Raw genomic sequence first — 23,909 nt, forward strand, 5'->3', positions numbered from 1 at the left:
CCCTTCGGGGAGCCAGCTTTCCAGCCACCCGGTTAGGAACCGCTCCATGTTGTCCTTCTCGCACCGCTCCGGAAAGCCAATGAAGCGGAGGTTGTTGCGCCGCGCGCGCCCTTCTGCATCTTCCACGCGGGCCGCCAGTGTCTTTTGGATGCTCTCCACCTCCGCCAGTCGCTTCTTTAGGCCACTAATGTCCGCCTCGGTCTCCGTGATACGGGTCTCAGCCCCAGCGATCCGCTCCACCGCGTTGCGGAGGTCCTGGCGCAGGAGCGTGACATCCGCCCCAACCGCCCCAATCTTGGCATCGAGCATGTCTCGGGATTGGGTGATGGCCGCCAGTATAGCTGCATTGTCCGGCCCAGGGCCACCGCTGCCACCGGCCGCCCCGGCGCCACCACTCGGCCCGGTGAATTTATCGATGGGGCCATGCTTAGGCGGGCCACCTCCTCTGTCCCTGGTCATGGCACACCACCCCCGAACCTTCGGGCACCGTCACAAGTCCTGAGCGGGACGGCCCAGATGAGGCCCCAGAGAGGAGTGCGGGCCGGCCACCGTGATCGGGCGTCGCGAAAATCGAGGTCCCGGCGTCACCCCGGCGGGACAGGCCGCACCCGCACCCGTCCCCACAAGCGGCTGTCCAAAGTACAAGAGGAGGAAGCTGTGGGCCCGTGGTTTGTGGGCAGCCGCAACCAACGGGCCGGGCCAGGGGGGGCAGATCGGATGCCACTACCGTCCGCCAGTCCTTCACCGGCCGCCTCGGGGCTCAAGGAACTCCGTCTCCAGACTGTCGCGGGGCCATGCCTCACCGCCTCCGCTCGTTGGTCACACAGGGGGAGAGCCGATGGGTAGGAGCTGTTGGCACCGTCTCGATCTTCCAGACGATCGCGGCCAATGAGATGATCCAATGGCGGCGTAGCGGATGCCACCCACACCCGCCAGATCGCAACTGCCACCAGGCGTCGCGAAACTCGAGGACCCCGGTCTCCGGCCGGCCACCAGGCCGCACTTCGCCGCCGCCTCCCTCCGATCGCAGGAAGGGAAGAAGTGCAGGATCGACACACCAAAGTAGACAGGAGACTTCACCAGATCGAAAGCAATCACTGGGTACCAACAGTGGGCTCGGGGGTCAGGATAAATGATCGAATTAAGTCCGGGCCGGCGGGAGCTCTACAAGGCTGCGACCGCCATCTTCGCCCGCCAAGCCACGCCCCAGAGTATCTTCATTTTAACTTCATTTATTCTCCAATTCTTAAGCAAATCCAGTCTTCACCAAGAGAACATACATTAGCCGCTGCCAACACGTGTTTCGTCTAGGTCTGGTGACCAAACGACTTCGTCAGGGCTGTAAATGTTATAATAGAAATCATCACAATTCAAATCAACATCAATAACACCACATAGTTAAATATACAGAACAATCCATACAAATACAAAGTGGACTAGGATAAGGTCAAGGCTATTTGCTATTCGTACAGTGACCTATATAAAGCTCAATAAATAAGGTCCATAAGGCACCTAATAAAAAGACTTCATCAAAGAAAATCATAGTTAAAAATTGTGGTTCATGTACCCATTATAAACATATAGTATTCTTGGAAACTCAAATTGTTTCCCATTTCGAACTATTCGAGAGTAGTAAGAGAAGATAAGATAGAATATGCCAGGAGGTTAATTCTAAAAGAGAAAGCACAATTTGTCAAACAAGTGTGATTATCCAATAGGGTCGTGAAAAAATACCAAAAAAGAAGGTGAGAGCCTCATATTCCCAAACAACACCTAATTGTGAAGAGAAAACAAACCACAATCGTGAGATTCAGAGAAAAGAGTGGTGAGTGTCCCATTTGAAACCATTAGATAAGAGTCACAAGAAGAAGGAACAAGGGAATTATAAAGAAGAGAGACATATCATGGACTCGCTCACCATATGTCTAAAGTAGATTATAATGTGGTTATAGAGGGCGTGCTTTCATCTGTCCTCGGCATCCACTCTTATGCTATAAGCCAGTGTAAAAAAACAGTACATTATCCAAAATTAGAGAATGCCCCTCATAACTACACGTTGTTACATGTCGTAAAAGTTATTAAGACAATTGACCCCAAAATACGGGGTTCAAATCCGTGCGCAATTATAAATCTAGTCAAGTAAAGCAACAATATTTTGACACTCACAGTTAGAGAGAGGTTCCACGTATTCAAAGTATTGTCCGGGCTATCAATAGTATGCGTACATCGTAAGCCGAACCTTAAAGGTTAGCAAGAGAGTATTGCGCCCAAAGGTGGTCGTAAATGAGAGTTCCGAACGACCTAATATTGCGTTTGGAGAGGACTCGTGTTCTAAGAAAAAAACACATTCTCCATGTAAATAATAATGTTCATATAAACATACCCAGTATAAGACATATAGGACCATGAGTGTTGCTCTCGACTATTATTAACCTGGAGTGGCACAATTCAAGGACCTGACCGTACTGGACAGCATGTGTGCTGTGTATGTACACTGAGTGCAACTGTGCAGTCCAGGCTTTCCTGGTGAAGACATGAGGCGAAGAGAAATAATGCCCGCAGACAGATGTGTATTGCTACATTTATATGAGCTGGATGGGACACACTGGAGGAAGGGAGACACACTCCCCCCTGTACACTTCAAAAGGGTGCGTTCGAGGCATGTGGGCTGCTGAATTCATATCTGTGCATAGATCGCCGCCTAGTGTTGGGTCCGGATGATTGCACATTGTTGTCCTGGAAGAGTCTTCGAAGTATCACAAGATAGGTGGCTCCTCCCCTGGACTACAGTGCGCATGGGCATCCTCTCCATCCTCAGATTGTTTTTTTCCGCCATTGGGTTCGGATGTTACTATCTTAGCTCAAGTTAGGAAAACTTTCAACAAAGCCAAAAGGCTTTCGATAGCGTCGGTATCGTTTCGTTCGGTATCGGTGCCTTGTTTCTAGAGGACATCGAGGACTCGACAGGTTTTTCTTTCCATACTCGACCCGATCTTTGATCTCAAATGGAAAGACGTTCATTCAAGAGGTGTCCCCTTTGCAATGCAAAATACCCGCACATCGATGTCCACTTGGTGTGCAACAAGTGCCTGTCCCCAGACCACAACGAAGCCAACTGTATGGCATGTGCCCGGTTCAGGTCGACGAAAACTCTCAAGATTCGACGCGCGGCTCGATTGGAGTCAAAGAAGTCAGCGCCTGTTCCCGTTAACATCTTTGGGACCGAAGACAAAGAGGTCGTTTATCTGGAGGATCAGGAACACTGCTCCGATCTGGCTTCAGGCCGTGACTCCGAGTATGACGCCGAAGACTAGGAGGCGCAGGACAAAGACGAAAACGTCGTTGATGAGGTAGGAGACGACGTGAAGGCCCTTGGGGCCGTAGAAGATAGCTCGGGCGAAGAGCTAGGCCACAGCGGCTATACGGGGGCCGAAGATGACGAACTCAATAAGGCTCAGGTCGAGGGATCGCCACTAGGCCTTACCCAAGATCTACAATCTCGTTCAACAACCCCGCATAAAGGCCCGGCTTCGAACATTACTAAAGAGCCTTCGGTTTCGAAACAGCCATCGGTCGATACAAAGAAATCGAAACCGACAGCATCTTTGCCGAAACCGAAAGTGCAAGTGACTCGAGTCGGCTCCAAGGCCTCAAACCCCTCGGAGCCGAAGAAAAGAAAATGGCCGTCGATGCCGGAAAGCTCAAGAAGGTCATCGAGCCGATGGTTGGGGCACAGAAGACCAAGGTCAAGGCCGTCGAACCACCAAGGCCGACGCCGAAGGGAGTCGATTCGCACAAAAGGCTCGAACCGAAAGACTGGATCGATCCTCGGTCGAGGCCTACGGATAAGTCGAAGACTGGCTCCAAGGACCCTGTCGAGTCGACGCGCCCCAGTCCGTTCATAGTCAAAGAAGTGTCGGAGTCGCTCCAACGCATCAAGGATAAGGCTACATCGGTCGGACCGAAGAAGGCCCCGAAGCCGAAGCTGGTCGGACTAGTTCAGACCGCGTCGACACCTATCAAATTCGGGTTACCACCCTCGGTGCGTCCGAAGATGTTCGAGCCGAAACAATCTATCGGCGCCACTAAACATGTGTCGACGGAAATGGAGGCTGCAGAAGAGCCTGAAGACCAGGAGCCGAGACAATTCACCGATTCGGAAACTGGTAGGCTGTCCATATACAAAAGAAAATTAATGCCAGAAACTCCCATGGAATCATATAAGATTCTCTTGAAGAAGAAGAGAGTTTCTACAACTTCTCCAGCTCTTGTGGAACTCCTCCATCACTATGGACAGGAACCTCATAATTTTTCCCCAACATACTCAGATGTGGAGGCAGGGGATAACGAACATGAGGATGACCTCTATCATGTGGACACTGATCCTGATGATCAAGATCAACAATGGACAGACCCTGCTGACTCAAGGGATCCGCAGACTGGCCCGGACACTCATGTGTACAGTGTGAAGACGTCTCCTACTGAGGACACAACTGCCTTTAACGCCCTTATTGAAAGGGCAGCCAGTAATCATGACGTTGAGCTACATGCTGACCCTGTGGATGAAGACTTTCTGGTCGACACTTTTTCCACTTCCGAAAGGCAGTCAAAACCCTACCCATGCTCAAAGGGGTCCTCAAGCATGCTAGTGACATTTTTAAAGACACCACTAGGGCCAGGGTGTTAAACCCAAGGATTGAGAAGAAATATAGGCCTTCCCCTGTGGACCGTCCTTATATAAGGGGACAGTTGCCATTGGACTCATTGGTTGTTTCTAATGCACGTAAGAGAGCAAACTCCCAGACTACAGGTGATGCTCCTCCTCCGGACAAAGAGTCAAAAGTTATGGAAACTTCAGGAAAAAGAGTAGCTGCGCAGGCGGCTAACGTCTGGCGCATTGCCAACACTCAGGCACTCTTGGCCAGTTATGACAGGTCACATTATGATACCCTTGAGACACTGTTGCAACACCTACCTGATCAGTACAAGGAGGGGGCAGAACTACTCATCCAGGAGGGGAAACTGATAACCAATGCTTCCATCAAGTGCGCTCTAGACGCAGCTGACACTGCGGCTAGGGCCATCAACACTAGCGTTATGTTAAGGAGACACGCCTGGTTGAGAATTTCAGGATTCAAACCTGAAATTCAAACTTATATCCTCAATCAGCCAGTTAACCCCAGACTTCTTATTCGGACCTGAGGTTGACACCACCCTTGAAAAATTTAAAAAAGACACTGAGACTGCAAAGTCTATGGGGGCTCTACAGTCACAGCAGTTTCGGGGTGGCTCCTTTCGTCGCTCCAATACTAGGGGCCCCTCAAGAGGTCAGTCAACACAACGGACACAATACAATAAGGGAGGTACACAATCCACCTACAATAAGAACAACCGGGTGGATATAGTGGAAACAACATCAAGGGCAGAGGCAGAGGAAACAACAGTTCCAGATCCTCTGCCAATACCAAACAGTGACTCCCTGTCACTGCCCCCCGACCAAAAAACACCTGTCGGGGGAGACTACAACAGTTCCTGCCAGTCTGGAAATCCATCACCACAGCCAGGTGGGTGAGAGACATTGTACAGTACGGGTATTCTCTGGAATTAACGTCCACTCCACCCAACATCCCACCAAGACACCGTCCTATGTCCGCAGAGCACTTACACTTATTGCAGCAGGAGGTCGTCAGCATGCTGCAAAAAGGGGCCATAGAGCTCGTGCCTGTAGAAGACCAAGGGTCAGGGGTGTACTCTCTGTACTTTCTAATACCCAAAAAGGACGGGTCTCTCAGACCTACACTGGACCTCAGGCCTCTAAACAGTTACATTCTGTCAGAGCATTTTCATATGCTCACCTTACAGCAGGTTCTGCTGCTACTCAGTCAGGGAGACTTCCTCGCAACACTGGATCTAAAAGATGCGTATTTCCATATACCCATACACCCATCACACAGACAGTATCTCAGGTTCACTATTCAACATCAACATTATCAGTTAAAAGTCCTCCCTTTCGGAGTAACGACGGCACCCAAGGTGTTCACGAAGTGCCTGGCAACAGTAGCAGCACACCTCAGGAGACGGCACATACAGGTCTACCCTTATCTGGACGACTGGCTTATTCAAGCAAAGACGGCCCAGCAGTGTGCCAGCCACATGTCCCACAAAATTCATCTTCTTCACAGTCTGGGATTCTCACTGAATTATCCAAAGTCACATCTTCAGCCCGCCCACGTGCGACAGTACTTGGGCGTGACAATAAACACTCTGGCAGCCGAAGCTCAGCCAAATTCAGCGAGAATAAACAACATGCAATTGCTGATCCAAAAATTCAGACCTCAACACTCGCTTCCAGCGAAAATGTTCATGCAGTTGATGGGCATGATGGCCTCCTGCATTTTCATAGTCCCGCACGCGAGATTACACATGCGTCCGCTTCAGGAGTGCTTAGCACGTCAGTGGAATCGGGCTCAAGGACAGTTAAAAGACCTAGTGTTGGTGAGCGGACGGGCATTCAACTCTCTGCATTGGTGGAGCCCACAAAACCTTTGCAAGGGCCGACCGTTCCAAGAGCCTGTGCCACAAATTGTACTGACGGCGGACGCGTCTCTCCAGGGATGGGGAGCTCATGTACTCCACTACACAGTGCAGGGCCTGTGGACAGCACAGCAAAAGAAGACTCACATCAACCTTCTGGAACTGATGGCAATCTTCATGGCGATGAATGCTTTCAAGGTACACTTGTGCAACAAGGTCGTGTTGATCCGGACGGACAACATGACTGCAATGTACTACATACAGAAGCAGGGAGGAACACACTCTCCACAGTTGTCTCATCTGGCTCAGAGCATGTGGAAGTGGGCCTTTCAGAGGAACATCTTCCTTATGGCGGAACACCTCCCGGGCAAGGACAACCAGATGGTGGATCTGCTCAGCAGACACAGCCACCAGATGCACGATTGTGAGATAAATCCATGAGTGCTCCAACCGTACTTCCAGCAGTGGGGTCATCCACAGATAGACCTGTTCGCCACAAGGGAAAACGCAAAATGCCAAAGCTTCGCAAGCAGGTTCCCACATCCACAGTCGCAGGGCAATGCGATATGGATGAACTGGTCAGGCAAATTTGCCTACGCTTTCCCCCCAGCATCTTTGATACCGCTGGTGGCGCGCAAACTACGGCAACACTCGATGACGCTCATCCTGGTTGCTCCAATGTGGGCACGCCAACCATGGTACACCACATTTCTAGAACTATCCGTGGTACCGAATCAAAGGCTACGCCTCACACCCAGGCTTTTGACGCAGAGCCATGGCGACATTTAGCATCCAGATCCGCAACAGCTCAACCTGGCGATCTGGCTCCTGAAGTCCTAGAATTTGGCTACCTCAACTTGCCGCCAGAATGTATGAATATCATCAAGGAGGCAAGATGGCCCACAACCAGAGCATGCTATGCGGCTAAATGGAAAAGGTTTGTCATATATTGTACCAACAATGACATTAACCCACTGGATGCATCTATTCAGAACATTATCTGTTATTTGTTGCATTTATACAGATGTAATCTAGCGTACAGTTCCATTCGTATACATTTATCCGCCATAGCAGCCTATCTTCAGAACAGGCAGCACCTCTCACTATTCAGAGTGCCGGCCATTAAAGTTTTTCTGGAAGGACTTAAGAGTGATCCCTCCCAGACACCCACCGTCACCAGTCTGGAACCTGAATGTGGTCCTCACCAGATTGATGGGACCAACTTTTGAACCTCTACACTCTTGTGAGATTCAATTTCTGACCTGGAAAGTTGCTTTCCTAGTAGCCATTACCTCACTAAGGAGAGTTAGTGAACTCCAGGCACTAACCATTCAAGAGCCATTCATACAGGTCCACGCAAATAGGGTCGTATTACGCACCAACCCTACCTTTATGCCTAAGGTGATTTCGCAGTTCCACATGAACCAGACCATAGAACTGCCTGTTTTCTTTCCTAATCCAGAAAATGTCGCGGAGAGATCCCTACACACGTTAGATGTCAAAAGGGCTCTAATGTACTATATAGACAGAACAAAGGATTTCAGAAAAACAAATCCGCTTTTTGTTGCCTTTTCTCCACAACACAAAGGCAACCCCATTTCCAAAGCAGGGATAGCCCGGTGGATCGTTAAGTGTATACAGATTTGCTATGCTAAGGCTAAACGCACACTAACCATTCCACCAAGAGCTCACTCCACACGTAAGTTAGGAGCGTCCATGGCTTTCCTGGGGAATATTACTTTAGAAGAGATATGTAAGGCAGCCACGTGGTCCACCACACACACATTTACGAAACACTACTGCGTAGATGTGCATTCTAAACAGCAGGCAGCTGTAGGACAGGCTGTTCTCAAAACTCTTTTTCAGACTGCTGCAGCTGGCACGGGCAGCCCCCGCTAACAGGAGGGACTGCTATGTAATCTATGCACAGATATGAATTCAGCAGCCCACATGCCTCGAACCGAATATGCTACTTACCAGTATGCATCTGTTCTTGGCATGTAGGGCTGCTGACATTCATATCGCCCACCCTCCTCCCCGGCGCCTGTAGCAGCTGTAGCATTCAGAATTACTATGTAGCATGCACATCACTCACTGTATTACACTCCATCTCTGCCACAATAGCGAAAAACAATCTGAGGATGGAGAGGATGCCCATGCGCACTGTAGTCCAGGGGAGGAGCCACCTATCTCGTGATACTTCGAAGACTCTTCCAGGACAACAATGTGCAATCATCCGGACCCAACACTAGGTGGCGATCTATGCACAGATATGAATGTCAGCAGCCCTACATGCCAAGAACAGATGCATACTGGTAAGTAGCATATTCGTCTTTGATTCAGTGACAGATTGCAAGGAAGGGGCTTGGATAAATCCCAGGAAGAACGCTGGGCTGATAAGGGAATCATAAAAAATAGGACTGGAAGCCCAGGATGAACCTTTTGATGCACATATTATTGTTTATACAAAAACAATGGCTCCTATGGGAAATTACTCAATTAATATGGTAATGCTGCTGCACAATTGCAATATAGGTGATTTGAAATCAGACGAAAGGCAAGTAGGTGGTATATACACTGAAGAATATATTTGAATACCAGCCAAAATAATTACTGATTTTGCACATATACACAATATACACATATTATTTACACTTATACAATTAGAAAAGAGTGAGTTTGTGTCCCAAGTGAATGATTTTAAACAAAAAACACATTATTTACAAAGGTTGATACAAGGAGAAATTAACAAGGGGAATCTAATGTGAATTCGTTTTTGAAAAGAAAGAAAGCGACCTCTTAATTCACTTCAAAATTAATATTTAAGTTGACCAATAATGCCGACTTAAAAAAAACGGTCTGCTTCTTTATAGGTTTTCGACGACGTTTCGACCTTGTGTGGATAGAAGGTCTCTTCAGGACTGACTGTATATGGGGCACCTGCAATTTGCTGGTAAATAGGTGACTCAATTCGTGCTCAGAGGCATTTTTGAACAGTGGACAAGTTGCAAAAAACGAACCTAAAATCAAGAATATCACGAATTGAGTCACGACAGGGGTCCCGGCTGGGATCTCTGTAAGTTGCTTCCTTTCACTTGTATCACGGTGTCACTGTTCGTGTATATACCTATTTACCAGCAAATTGCAGGTGCCCCATATACAGTCAGTCCTGAAGAGACCTTCTATCCACACAAGGTCGAAACGTCGTCGACAACCTATAAAGAAGCAGACCGTTTTTTTTAAGTCTGCATTATTGGTCAATTTAAATATTAATTTTGAAGTGAATTAAGAGGTCGCTTTCTTTCTTTTCAAAAACGAATTCACATTAGATTCCCCTTGTTAATTTCTCCTTGTATCAACCTTTGTAAATAATGTGTTTTTTGTTTAAAATCATTCACTTGGGACACAAACTCACTCTTTTTTCTAATTGTATAAGTGTATATAATATGTGTATATTGTGTATATGTGCAAAATCAGTAATTATTTTGGCTGGTATTCAAATATATTCTTCAGTGTATATACCACCTACTTGCCTTTCGTCTGATTTCAAATCACCTATATTGCCATTGTGCAGCAGCATTACCATATTAATTGAGTAATTTCCCATAGGAGCCATTGTTTTTGTATAAATACTTTACCCAGGCTCCCAGTGAGTAGGGTTCCCCTGTTAAAATTCCCCCACATATTATTGTGGCTGACAACCAAGCGTGAAATCTAGTCACTCCTATGACCTGTGTTGTGGGGCTATCAGCTTTGAAGTATCCTGCTGTGACAGATATAAAGAGGAATAATTGAAAGAAAAGTGTACACTTCAAAAAAAGTAGAAAACCTACATAAAACTTCAATGACTCAGACCCTAATGTCTGGAAATGGATTATAAGAAGGGGAGGTTGAAACCCCAATAAAATTAATCTGCCAAGCATCTAGATGGACTGTGTGACGAGAAGAAGTTCTACAAAATGTCTTCCTGTGACAAGGACTCTGGGACAAGGCCTGCTAGTCTCCCTGTTGGGTGAAGGGACATCTAGAGAAACCAAGATCACCTTCTCTGGAGCACAAGCACCTGCCTGCTTGCCCAGACCAGGGTGCCATGTGAGGAAGAGGAGAGTGTTGGAGGGAGTGAGGTCTAGTGGGGAGCCCAGCTGAGTGGACTTCCAGTGTGAGGAGACAGTTGCTGCACCGGTCGGGTTGTTGCTCATGTGAAGATTCCTGTCTGCACCCCTTGTATGCCAGGAGGGAGCGGCCGTGAAGATAGCTGTGAGCAGAGTGCCGTGCGGGACAAGTGAAGCCATGTGGCATTTGTGACGTGGCCTCTATTGTCAGGAGGGGAGGCTTTGGTACAGACTACCTTGTGGTGAGGTCTTTCGTCTTGACTGGTGGAATTTTGCCAACCCTGTGTGCCAGGGGTGGCTACTGATACTTAAGTGGTTGCAACGATCAGGCCTTCACATGAGAAATCGTGAGTTGTGATGCATGGGTCACCATGAAGCAACGAGGATCGAGGCGTAACTGCCCCAGTGAAACTGAGGAATGTGTGCACCGCTGTATCACCAGGAGCACACGAATCCAGTCACTCCTCCACCAGCTCCCGTGGGGAGAGTGCAAGACTTTGCATGCTGGAAGACCACTATAGCACCCCAAATCGCTGCTGGAATGTGCTGCGGATACCCAGGAGAAAGCTGCATGCAGCTAACTCCTTGCACAGGACTGGAGCAATGTGAGCGTCCATGATTGGGGCACTCGCTGGGACATTGAAAACCTCCTCTGTGCAGGAGCAGGTAAGACTGGTTACGGGCCTTTCGATCCCAGAGGGAACTCGCTGCGGTGCCAAGACACCTTTGACTATTTTATGAAAAGCTGGGGTGGACTCTTGCGTTAAGGTCTACTTGGGAGCGTTCCCTGGATGTTATGAGTCATGTTAGTTGACTGATATTCGAAGACCCTACTCCCCCTTAAAAACCAAGGGATTCTTGGACTGCTTGACGAAAGCTTCCACTGAGAGTCAAGTGCAGAAGGGGTATTTGGCCCAGTTGTTTAGGGTCCATAGTGGGTCGAGCTCCCGGACATCCGTCATAAAAGCCCTCAACGCCCACGGTAGGGCTCAGTAACCCCTGTGTGCACGATGGCCCTCTGAAAGGCATTATTCATTACTGATTTCTGCTTATGTTTTTATTAATTTTCCATATGTTACGCAAATCTTTGAAAGCTGGCTTTTCGGCTTGGCATTGCTGCTTGAGAAACTTATTGAATTCAAATTTTGCAGAGACTTGTACTGTAAACCATGATGGTGGTACACGTTGATTGAAAAAAAACAGTCTAAAATAAATACTGCTAGACCCACTAAGGTCATTAATTGCTATGATGTATGTAAATTGCACGTATAGTTGTGCAGCGAAAAACTTCAGCTGCTTCAGTTGGATAGGAGAAATTAGTGTATTAAGTCATGGTTGGCTGATTTTTGTTTTACATTTCTTATAGTATAAAGGAGCACATGTGAAACCTGGGTTTGCAGAGCACTTTTACAGTAATCCAGCACGGTACAAAGGACGAGAGAATATGTTGGTAAGTTTGATATCTACATGAAGTTCTTGGTGTATAAATTAGGACCAGTAATTCTTATTGTAATAATGCTTAACTTTCTTTTTCTTGTAGTATTACGATACCATTGAAGATGCTCTTGGCGGAGTTCAAGAAGCTCATTTTGATGGGCTTATATTTGTGCACTCTGGAATATATACCGATGAATGGATATATATTGAATCTCCAATCACAATGATTGGTGCAGGTATAAAATACAGAAGGAACTGTCTGATTAAAGCTGTATTGTGAAATTAAGGCCCGGGTGGTACATTTACCTACGGAATACATGATCCATTAGCTTCTGACTGTCCGGGCCCCCAAGAACAGTTCCCATGCCACCATTTCTGTGCAGTATGCACACATGGTTCAAGTAGTCTCGACCTTTCACTTTTACACGTGCGCACCCAACACCCAGCCTAAAATATAGGATGACCGAAACTCACAATACTTAAAATTATTGAACAAACCGTTACTGGTGGGAGTTAGTAGGCAGTCGCCCCACATAGTTACTAGTAAAATGGCCTCTGCCCCAGTCAACAGTCTAACTGTAACACTGCCAGTCCTACAACCTAGGTGAGGGGGATAGAAGCCACCATCCCTCATAAAGGAGGCACTCTCAATATGTTACGGAGACATCCGAGTATAAGGAAATACAGCTTCTTGCATGATTGTCAAACTCAATGGGGGAAGATTAGAGTACAAACCAAGAAGGTATAAACGGGTATGGCAACCCTGCTTCTTCATGACCCCAGTGGCAGAAATAAAATATCTGGTCTGTTAGTGCCGGTAATGTTAGTAATTGGAATCGTCCCTGTTGTTAGTAGAGATGGAAGATCAAGTCTGCACCTCCCAGGGAAGTAAACTGAACACACGTCACTTGATATGAAGTAAAAGATAAGAGGGCTGCATAAGGAGAAAAAAATTAAGAGATGATGAGGAATGATGATGGCAGTAGCAAAGTATTAATGTATACCTTTGTTCTTCCTCCTCCACCACATAATTTCTTTCTTTCAGCAGGTGTTTGAAGCTTCACTTATAAAGACATGCATAGTGTGTTGAAATTCTCTGCCTTGCGTAGAAGTTAACTCCTTGATACTCAGTACACTCAATCCGCTCCCCCTCACTATACACAAAAAATAATCTCTGGGTTACTGCAGGAATTTGCTGTGAACACCAACAGAAGCACTCCTCTCCTCTATACCCTGCAAGTATTTTGAACTCCTGTCAGTCTTTACAAATGGGAAATGGCGGAAGTATATTAAGGAACTTTTCGAGGCAGTACAAGAGGGAGTGGAACTTGTAAACAATGATCCTTCTCCTTCAGAACTGCTGCTAATTATTTATTGGTGGTTATAAATAAGAAGTTGAAGATGTTTGTAGTGTTGATTTGTAAGAAGCAGCTCTAGTCATCCTGCTTGTGTGCTAACCCGGGTGTAGCTACATTTATTGGTCTATAACTTAATAGAAAAATTGTTTGTGTGCATGTTTTTGCCTTTTATTAGTCTATAATAATAAAATTTGTATTTTGTTTCTTGCAGCCCCGGGTAAAGTGGCAGACAAAGTCATAATTGAGAATACTAGAGACTCCACCTTTGTTTTTATGGAAGGGTCTGAGGATGCTTATGTTGGGTATATGACTATAAGGGTAAGAAACACTGCTTTTTTAGTGAATCATAAAAGTGGATATAATCTTTTTCCTTTTTTATTTAGTACAATTATTTTTTTTCTTTTCAGTTCAACCCTGATGATAAGTCTGCCCAGCATCACAATGCACACCACTGCTTAGAAATTACAGTAAACTGCAGTCCAATAATAAATCATTGTATCATTCGAAGTACATGTACAGGTCAGTGTTTTTACCAATTGAAACGCAATTTAATAGGTCACATTGTAGTGTCATTCTGTATGTGTTATTTGTGTAGCAGACGTAGCTGAACGGTAGCGTCACCGTTCTCTAAATAATGAAAGAGAATGCAGTATTTTGTAGAAGCATATTATGTATGTATGTATGGAATGCACCTAATTGTCTGCTTATTGTTACAAGGTTATGACTTTTATGATCTCTTTGGTACTGTAAAGAAATTACCATCAGATTAGTAATGGGACTAGGTCATGCTTTTGACAAGTATTGATCGAAACCTTTGGTGAAACTGGCTAACCTGTCTGTGATGTTACAGAAGTCATGGCCACGTACCAATAAGTACTCTCTTAGGCAATATCTGAAAGAGACACGTTCGTGATAGATTCATTACCTTAGAATATCCCCAGGCGTCAGACTGGATCCGGTAAGTTTTTCGTCTGCAGTACCCCTGCGCGTCGGTAGGTGGCGTTGTGCTGCTCTGCATCCGTCACTGGCACCGTAAGCGCCAAGATGATATCACAGAGACTACTAAGGCGCCACTCATGCCCACTGACGTCAGTTCTTTTTCCGCGCCAGCAAGCGCAGATCCGGTTAGAGCACGTACCCTAGTCACTGTTTGACTTAACTTTTTTGAGACTTTTGTCTATAGTTCTTTTGAGTCTTTGACTCCTGGTGCCGCGTAGGGATGCCTGGGTTTAAATCCTGCGGGGCCTGTTGGTGTATGATGTCGGTGGCCGACCCCCATGGCGTCTGTCTCACTGTCTGGAGTGCGACCATGACCCCCAGTCATGCTCCGACTGTCTGGCCATGGCTCCGAAGGCTTTGTGGGGGCGGTCCCGAAAGCTGCTGGAGGCCCAGCAGTCGTCTCTCCGCCGTTCGAGGTCCAAGGGTCGATTGAGGGACATACCGCGTAGCCATCACCATCGCTACTCTGGGTCGAAGTCTTCACACTCTGAATCGGGTAAGAGATGTCCCAAGCAAAAGTCGAAGAAGCGTTTGCGCTCTCCGACGTACCCCCATCTGTCTCCGGACGAGGGGGCTGGGGGTACTTCCCCCGTGGCTCGTTGGAGTCTGTGAGTCCCGTGGCCTACCCACCTTATCCGGCCGTCGGCGACTCCTGCCCAGGTGCAAGAATTTTTTGCTGCTATAGACCGCCTTTTCAGGCCTTGGGCTCCTGCCGTTACGTTTTCGGGCCCACGCGGTCCCAGCTGAGGGCCCTTGCATGCTGCCGGCGGCTCCGGCTCTGGCGGCATCTGGTCCTCTGCCGGCAGCTCTAGGTTGGGACCCTAAATGGGAAATGGAGCCGAATCGGAGCCGACCGCCGCCGTTGGACCATTTGTATTCCCTTGTCCCTCCCCCGCCGCAGCAGCCTCTGCCTCGGGCGGTGGAGGAGGGGGACGACTGGGAGGGGTCTAAAGACCCTCTTGCACAGCAGTGCGAGTCTGAACAGGAGTGGGCGGAGGAGTCGGAGGATGCAGGGGGCCTTGATCTCTCCTGTGAGCCTGGTTTTCTGTCTCCTCCTGCTGTCATGGAGGAGGGCGCTGCATATACTGTGGTGCTCCGTAGAGCAGCTGAGGCCCTTGACCTTGAATTGCCTACGGTCACTCTCAAAACCAACTGAAGTTCTTAAGCAGGCGGCAAGTTCTATGGCACCTCTTCTTCCTTTCAATGCGGCGTTAACGGATGTTTTGCAGCGTGAATCTTTCTGGATTCACTATGCTGTGCATTATTCGGCGGTCTAGTGGTTGGGTCCGGAATCTTATTTTTTTTTTTTTTTCCGTAGCCCAGGTGGGCGTCTACGTCCCACCTTTTGGTGTACTTCCTGTGACGTCGGCACGCTTCCTGCGGAAGCTCCCACCTTTGGCACCATCTTCAGATTCTTTTTTCCGCCGTTGGGTCTGGATCGTTCCCGAGAGGCTCCAGAGTTTTGGAGGAAAGAACACACAGAAAAGTCTAATTTTGCACGAAAAAGACTGAGAAGACGACAAGGAACAACACCATCGAGCCGGGATTACGAAGAAGGAGAACTTCGACGTCCAACGGAGAATGCGCACACAGGGAGCCCCATGAGCGCAAGAAATGGACAAGACACCTTTTAAATTCTGCCATAACTGCCACCACAAATACGCGCAGAAGGACCAGCACCTGGTTTGTAACCTCTGCCTACCGGTCGACCACGAGAGCAAGGACTGCAACACATCCAGACTCTCCAGGTTAGAGAGCGACAGAGAAGAGCCAACTACAACATGCAAGGCAAGGGACAACCGCCGTCGCTTCGGGACCTGGGGCTCTCGATCGACGAGGAGGACAACGTCGCCGGAGAGGACGACAACTACACGGTCCTAGAGACCGATAAGAAGACTTCTAAAGAGGTAGGAGAGTCGACGACCCCTAAGCCCACGACAGACCCTCGAAAGTCTGAGTCAGACTTTTGAGAAACAGAGTCTAAGTCCTCGAAGGGAGCACTAGCGCTGAAAATCTCGACGGCCACAGTTGCATCCAAGGACAATCAGCCCAGCGGATCCTTCGAAAAGGACTCCTAGGTGGCGAAGACCGGCGAAAAGCCAAGGTTGTTGAAGCACGTCCCCGAAAAGGAACGATCGCCTTCAAAGGAGAAGGGCCCGAAGGTCGCTTTGGCGTCAACAAAGGACCTGAAGGTCATTTTGACGTAGACGAATACGTCGAAGAGATCAGCCGAACCCTTCGACTCCGAACAGGCCGCCGAACTGGAGGGAAAGAAGAGATGGCTCGAATCTGATTTGGATAACATCCTGCAAAGAAAGAAAGAAGGAGTTCGACGAAAAGATGAAGAGGTTCGCGATTCCGTCAAAGCCGAAGACGGTGATCGTTGAAATAGAAGAAGAGGCGGACGTTGACGCCGAAGGGCCGCCGAAAAGTCCAGAGACCCAGGACCATCCAGAGGAAGAAGCCTTCTACTACGAGGAGGAGGGCGACAATGATCAGCGGATGACCCTCGACTCTGCATCCTCGGGAACACAGGACCTGGAGTGGCAGGACCTCTACACCGAAAGCCCAAAAGAGGCCGTGGACACGTACCCTTCGAGGCTTTCGCCGCCAGATGACATTGGGGTCTACAATATGGTCATCAGGAACACAGCAACGGCCTATGGAGTCAAGCTAGATGAGGAAAAACCAAAAGCAGACTTCCTTTTGGAGACCCTGCTCCCCACACAAACTAGGAGCCAGTTCCTCCCCATGTATGAGACTGTCATGGCCCAGGGGAAAGAGGCGTTCAAGGAACCAGCAACATGCAGGTCCATCACGCCTAGGAGCGAGAAGAAATATAAACACTCCTCTAAGGATCCTCCCTACATCCGAGGATCAGTTACAGCGGACTCCATTATTGTGAGGAAAAGGGCAAATGTGCCAACAACATCAGGGCCACACCAGACAAGGAAAGCAGGAGGATGGACCTAACTGGGAGAAAGATCGAAAGAAATGCAGCGATGCACATGGCAAACTCAAACGCCCTGTTGAACAGGCACCAGTACCAAATTGTAGATGAGATCAGACAGCTGATCAAGCACCTCCCAGACGAGTACCAACAAAGAGCTTCACACCTTGTGGAGGAGGGGAAAAATGTGGCAAATTCTTGCCTCAAAACAGCCTTTGATGGAGCTGACACGTCCAGCAGACTGATGATGTTGGGAATCACAGAGAGATCTCAGGCTTAAAACCAGAGGTACAGCACAACATTCTAAGCACCCCATTCAATGGGGAGACACTGTTTGGGGCGCCGGTTGATGTAAATCTCACCCAGCTCAAGAACGAAAACGAAACTGCAAGGTCCATGGGAGCCTTACAATTCAGGGGGATGAAAAGGGGTACCCCGTCACGGAGACCGAACGGAAGAGGGGGAAACCAGCCAGGAACGTCACACCAGACATTCCAACAGTCCAACCAGGGTGACAGCCAAACACAAAAGGGACCTCAAAAACAAACCTGGCACTACCAGCAAAGGGGCCAGTCTAAGCGGGAGGGCGAATGGACGTGGACAAAATAAAAGAGGGGGCCAACAATCCACCTCAAAGTGACTCCGTCACGCAATACGTGCCCACCAACGCAACTCCTCCCAAGGTGGAGCACAACAAGACCAACAGAGAGTTACACGGACCAAACATCAACGAACATGTAACACCAGTAGGAGGCAGGCTAAGTCATTTCTTCTGGGACTGGAAGAAGATGACCACAGACAATTTGATACTCAACATTATACAGTTCGGATACTGCATAGAACTGGAAAAGACACCGCCAAACAGAAAACCAAAAAGGAAGGCACAGTCAGGAAAGGAGCTAGAGCTACTTCAAAAGGAAGCGAAAGAACTCCTCCAAAAGGAGGCCATCGAACCAGTACCATATAGAGAAAGGAACAAAGGAGTGTACTCAACCTACTTCCTGGTACCAAAGGTAGACGAAACACTGAGACCCATCCTGGACCTAAGGTTCCTAAACAAGTACATTAAACAAAAAGTTCAAGATGACGTCCCTACAAGAGGTCATTCCTCAGATAAGGGACGGAGACTTCATGGCCACCATAGACCTCAAAGATGCCTACCTGCACATCCCAATGAACAGGCAGCACAAACATCTATTGAGATTTACCATCAACAAAGATCACTACCAGTTCACAGCCCTAGCATTCGGACTAAAATCCGCACCATGGCTCTTCACCAAGTGCCTCGCAGCAGTGGCAGCGCACTTAAGGAGGGAAGGGATCCATGTATACCCTTACCTGGACGACTGGCTAATAAAGGCAAGTTCACACAGGACATGCAAAGAACATTCACAGCGCGTGACAAGTACACTGATGGACCTGGGATTCTCCATTCACTGGGGGAAATCCTCAATGGAACCAGAGCAAGTAAAAATCTTCCTAGGAGCACAGACCAACACCAAATAGAGCAAGGTGTTCCCCAGTGACAAGAGAACAGTGGTCTTGCTGAAGGAGACTCGCCTCTACCAGAAGGGGCGAGCTCTGACAGCGAGGACAGCGAGCAAGGTCATGGGCATGATGGCCTCCTTCATACATCTGGTACCAAATGTACGGCTCCACATGAGACCATTCCAATAATGGCCGCAAGAACAATGGTCACAAGCTACAGGAAGTTAGGACGTTCTAGTGGTTGTAACGCACGCAGTGCAGGAGGAGATATTGTGGTGGAACAAGGAGAACATAACCGAAGGGAAGCCTTTAACACCACCAACCCCAACGGTGACCATCACCACATATGCATCCCAGAAGGGATGGGGAGCACAAATGAGCAAGCTCAGGGTGAGGGGGTCTGTGGACTCCAGTGGATGCGGTCAAACACATCAACTACCTGGAACTAAAGACCGTGTTCCTCGCCCTGAAAGCCTTCAAGACAAAACTGTACAACCAGAGAGTGTTGATCCAGACAGACAACACAACATCGATGTTCTACATCAACAAGCAGGGAAGAACACAATCAGCCCCGCTATCGAACCTCGAACAGTAAATATGGAGATGGGCCATCCCACTCAAAATAGACCTGCTAGCCATATACCTACCAGGGAAGGACAATGTGGAAGCAGACTGGCTCAGCAGACAGACGTCGGCATCCCACGAGTGGGAGCTCAATACACAGGAAACGCAATGGCTATTCAGAAGGTGGAGAACACCGTCAATAGACCTATTTGCAACACACCAGAATGCAAAATGCCGAGACTTCGCATCCAGGCAACCAGGGGAAGGATCCCTGGGGAATTCCCTATGGATAAGCTAATCGAAAACATTTGCTTACGCTTTTCCCCCCGATACCACTGATACACAGAGTACTCAACAAGTGCACAACCAGCAACATGACTCTGATCCTGGTGGCACCCCAGTGGGCCAGGCAGACCTGGTACTCACAGATAATGAAAATGGCACAGGGTGCACCCCACAAGTTCAGGATAAGGAAAGACTTACTCTCCATGCAAAACGGAGAAGTACTACACCCAGAGCCAGAGAGCCTCAGCCTAGCAGCATAGCTCCTGAAGACATAAAGTTTGCACACCTAAAGTTACCTGAGAGCACCCTGCAGGTACTACCAGAGGCAAGGAGATCTAGCACACGAAGGTGCTATGTGGCAAAATGGATGAGGTTTACACAATGGTGCAGCAAGAAAATGCCACACAAGAAGATGACAAGGGAATCAACGGTGCTGAGATATCTCCCGCACCTGCTGAAGGCAAAACTAAGTTCATCCTCGCTAAGAGTACACCTAGCAGCGATAGTAGCCTACACAAGAGGAAAAACGGCGAAGAGTTTCTTTAAATCACAGATAGTAAGGAGGTTCCTGGAAGGGGCAAAGAAAATCGCAAACAGATCTCATGAAAGTGCGCTTTGAACCCATTCATAAGGCCTCCCTACAAATGCTGACAATGAAAACTGCCTTCTTGGTGGCAATCACCTCGCTGCGCAGGGTGAGCAAACTACAGGCGCTAACGCTACAAGAACCCTACATCCAAATACATCCAAATTATGCCAAAGGTGGTGTCATGGTTCTACATCGAATAGACAGTAAAATTACCAAGCTTCTTTCAGAAACCGGCCACAAGCGATGAGAGGGCACTGCACAATCTGGACGCTAGAAGGGCAGTAATGCACTACATAGAAAGAACCAAGGAGCACAGAAAAACAAAGCAGTTCTTTGTGTCCTTCGCAAGCAGTTTCCTGGGTAGACCAGTAACAAAGGGAATCATTGCACGATGCATCGCACAAACTATACAATTCAGCCACAGACAGGCAGACCAAGAACTAGCAGAAGGGGCACAGGCCCACTCTACTAGGAAAAAAGGAGCAACAATAGCGTCCTGGCTACCACACACATTCAAGACATATGCCTGGCGGCAACATTGGCTTCAGTGCACCATTCACTAAGCACTACAGTGTGGATATACAAATGAACAAGGAAGCACAAGTAGGACAGAAGGTGCTTCAACATATATTCAACAACCAACGCTCATCTTCCACCCAGCCGCCACAAACATAACAAACTGCTACTAAGTCTATGCACAGCATAGTGAATCCAGAAAGATTCACGCTGCAAAACTAATAGTTTCTTACCTGTTGATGTAGTTTTGCAGCTTGAAGAACTTTCTGGATTCACTAGCGAACCCACCCACCTCCGCCAGAAAGATGAGGCTGGAGAAGCAGGTGGTAATACAAGGACAATACAGAAACAGACACCTTGAAGGACAAAGCAGAAAAATCACTTACTTGAAAAAGAAATGGAGAACATTGCCAAAGGATTCGCAAACGGAACACAAAAACAAGAAAAAAGAATCCGAAGATGGCGCCCAAAGGTGGGGGTTTCCGCAGGAAGCGTGCCGACGTCACAGGAAGGTTGGACGTCGGCGCCCACCTGCGCTATGAAAAGAAAAGAAAGAAAAGACTACGATTCCGGACCCAACCACTAGACCGTGGAATAATGCACAGCATAGTGAATCCAGAAAGATCTTCAAGCTGCAAAACTACACCGACCGGTAAGAAACTATTAGTTTTGATGGGCACCTGGTCTAGACCAGCCACAGGGCTTCCTGTGGATAAGAACATGGCCAGGCGTCATCGCCCGGCACTGGGTGACCCTGCCTTTTTAACGAACCATCCAACTCCGGAGAGCCTGGTCATCCAGGGCTCCACTTCTCAAAGTGCATTCCCTACTGCCCCGCCGGATAAGGAATCCAAGAAGCTGGAGCAATTAGGCAAGAAATTGCTTTCCTTTGCCAGCTTGGGGCTGCGGTCAGACAACACCGCATGCCTCTTGGGCTGCTACTCTCACGCTGTGTGAGACACAGTGGCGCAGACGCTGCTCCAGTGTCCGGGGAAGGTTTGGGCTGTACTTTCCCAAGCTGTTTCAGAGGGGAAAGACGCTGCAAAGTTTGCCATCTGGTGTGGGCTGGACACTGCGGACTCTCTGGGTACGGCGATCTCCACAACACTGGCCCTATGTTGCCATGCCTGGCTGCGGTTCACTGGGTTTTCAGGGAATGTTCAGAGTTCCCTCAAGAACATGACCTTTGATGGTACCTGCCTGTTTGGAGATAAGGCAGACAGTGCGCTGTAGCTTTTTAAGGACTCTTGGGCTACGGCAAAGTCCTTGGATCTCTCCGCCACGCGCCTGGCCACGTCTGCAGAACCAACCTTAGCCCAGCGGTGGACGTGGTGGCCGCCGTGGCGGCACAGTCCACCTCCGCAGCATCCGCCTCAAAGCCTTCCTAGTCAGAGCTTTGGGGTGCAGGATTCAACATCCCCTCCCCCACTGACGTTCTGTCACTTGGAACAGGTGGATGCTGCAAATCGTCCGAAAGGGCTACTCCCTCCCCTTCGAGTCTGCCCCCCAGCCATGCCACATCAGTTTCACCACATGTCGGGGGATCACTTTGCGCTTCTCCCACAGGAAGTCACGCCCCTCTCGTTAAAGGGGGCCATAGAGCGCGTTCCTGGGCCAGAAGTAGGTTGGTGATTGTTCCCACTACTTTCTGGTCCCCAAGAAGGCGAAAGGGGGCCTGCGCCCCATCTTGGATCTCAGGAACATCAATCGCTTCCTCTGGGAGGAGAAGTTCAAGATGTTGACTCTGGCTCAGGTCTTGGCTGCTCTCGACCCTGGAGACTGGATGGTAGCGTTGGACTTGCAGGATGCATATTTTCATATCCCCGACCTGCCGGCTCACCGGCGTTACCTGCGGTTCATGGTAGGCCAGGAGCATTTTCAGTTTGCCATGCCCCCTTCGGCCTTGCCAGTGCCCCTCGGGTGTTCATGAAAGTGATGGCGGTGGTCGCAGCTCTCCTGCGCAGGTTAGGGGTTTCAGTCTTCCCCTATCTCGATGACTGGCTGTTGAAGGCGAGCTCGCCCCAGGCAGTTGTTTCCCACCTCCAGACTACGTCTGACCTCCTGCATTTGCTGGGGTTCTCCATCAATGTGCTGAAGTCGCACCTGAATTCCTCTCAGAACCTCCCCTTCATCTGAGCTTTTCTAGATTCGACGCGGTTTCGGGTTTATCCTTCAGCGCAGCGAGTCCAGGATATTCAGGCTATGATTCCGATCTTGTCAGGATGACCCTCCGGTTCCTAGGCCTGACGGCCTCCTGCATCCTGCTACTGCAACATGCCAGATTGCATATGTGGGCTCTGCAGTGGGACCTGAAGTACTAGTGGGCACAGAATACCGGAAACCTGTCAGATCACGTCCAGATCTCGGAGGGCATTCCGGGTCACAGTTGCCGGGGGAACGTCCTCGTGGTCTTTGTCCACTCAGGCGCAGGCCGTGCTCGGCGGGTGCAGAGTGTGCTGGATTTGCGGTTCCTGGCTGGCACCAAGGGCTGTTGCTGTTCGAGCAGAATCACTGCTCGTGGGAGTCCCAGTCTTTAGAGGATCAAGGCAGGCAGGTCCTTCGGGGTTTTCAAGGTTGCTGTCCGCAGGAGACGCCACTGTTAAGCAGGAGCAGGTTCAAGGATCTGTAGGGCGCTGGGGGCCAAGTCAGTTGGTGTCGTCCTCTTGTTAGCAGGTGCATGGCAGGTCTTCTTGTTCTTCTTGTTTTGAAATCTGGATCTGACGAAGGAAGGTTCAGGGTGCCCCTAAATACTAATTTTAGGGGCGTTACAGGTAGGGCAAGGGCAGGGACCAATGGGTCCTTAACCTGGGGTGACTACACCCCCTATCCTGCTCCCCTCCTGTGGGAGGGGTGTAGGAGCCTATCTCGGATTGGGCAGGACTCCTCAACCTCAAGATGGCGGTAGCACAGAGTTGTGCTTCCCCTCTCCCACCTGAGGGGTGGGGTTGGCAGAGGCTGGCACACCCCTTTTCCTTCCTTTGTTTTTCCCGCCTGTCTTCCAGCCAAAGTGGGGTCAGAACCGGTGGGAGCCAGTTGCGGAGTACAGCAAGTGGCCTGGGGAAGCTCACAAAGGTGGC

The 23,909-nt window shown here is 48.9% G+C and overlaps 1 protein-coding gene across 2 annotated transcripts in view; it reads left to right on the plus strand.

The window, feature by feature from the left end:
• Nucleotides 1-23,909, plus strand: part of FBXO11 (F-box protein 11) — a 517,411-nt gene that overhangs the window by 147,358 nt on the left and 346,144 nt on the right. For both annotated transcript variants that reach the window (XM_086927768.1, XM_086927769.1), the window contains exons 6-9: nt 12,013-12,096; nt 12,187-12,319; nt 13,653-13,759; nt 13,849-13,960. In XM_086927768.1, the coding sequence (XP_086783894.1) occupies nt 12,013-12,096; nt 12,187-12,319; nt 13,653-13,759; nt 13,849-13,960 (436 nt within the window). The remainder of the gene's footprint in view (nt 1-12,012; nt 12,097-12,186; nt 12,320-13,652; nt 13,760-13,848; nt 13,961-23,909) is intronic.

This window comes from Lissotriton vulgaris, chromosome 6 (assembly GCF_964263255.1).
Source record: "Lissotriton vulgaris chromosome 6, aLisVul1.2, whole genome shotgun sequence".
Taxonomy (NCBI): domain Eukaryota; kingdom Metazoa; phylum Chordata; class Amphibia; order Caudata; family Salamandridae; genus Lissotriton; species Lissotriton vulgaris.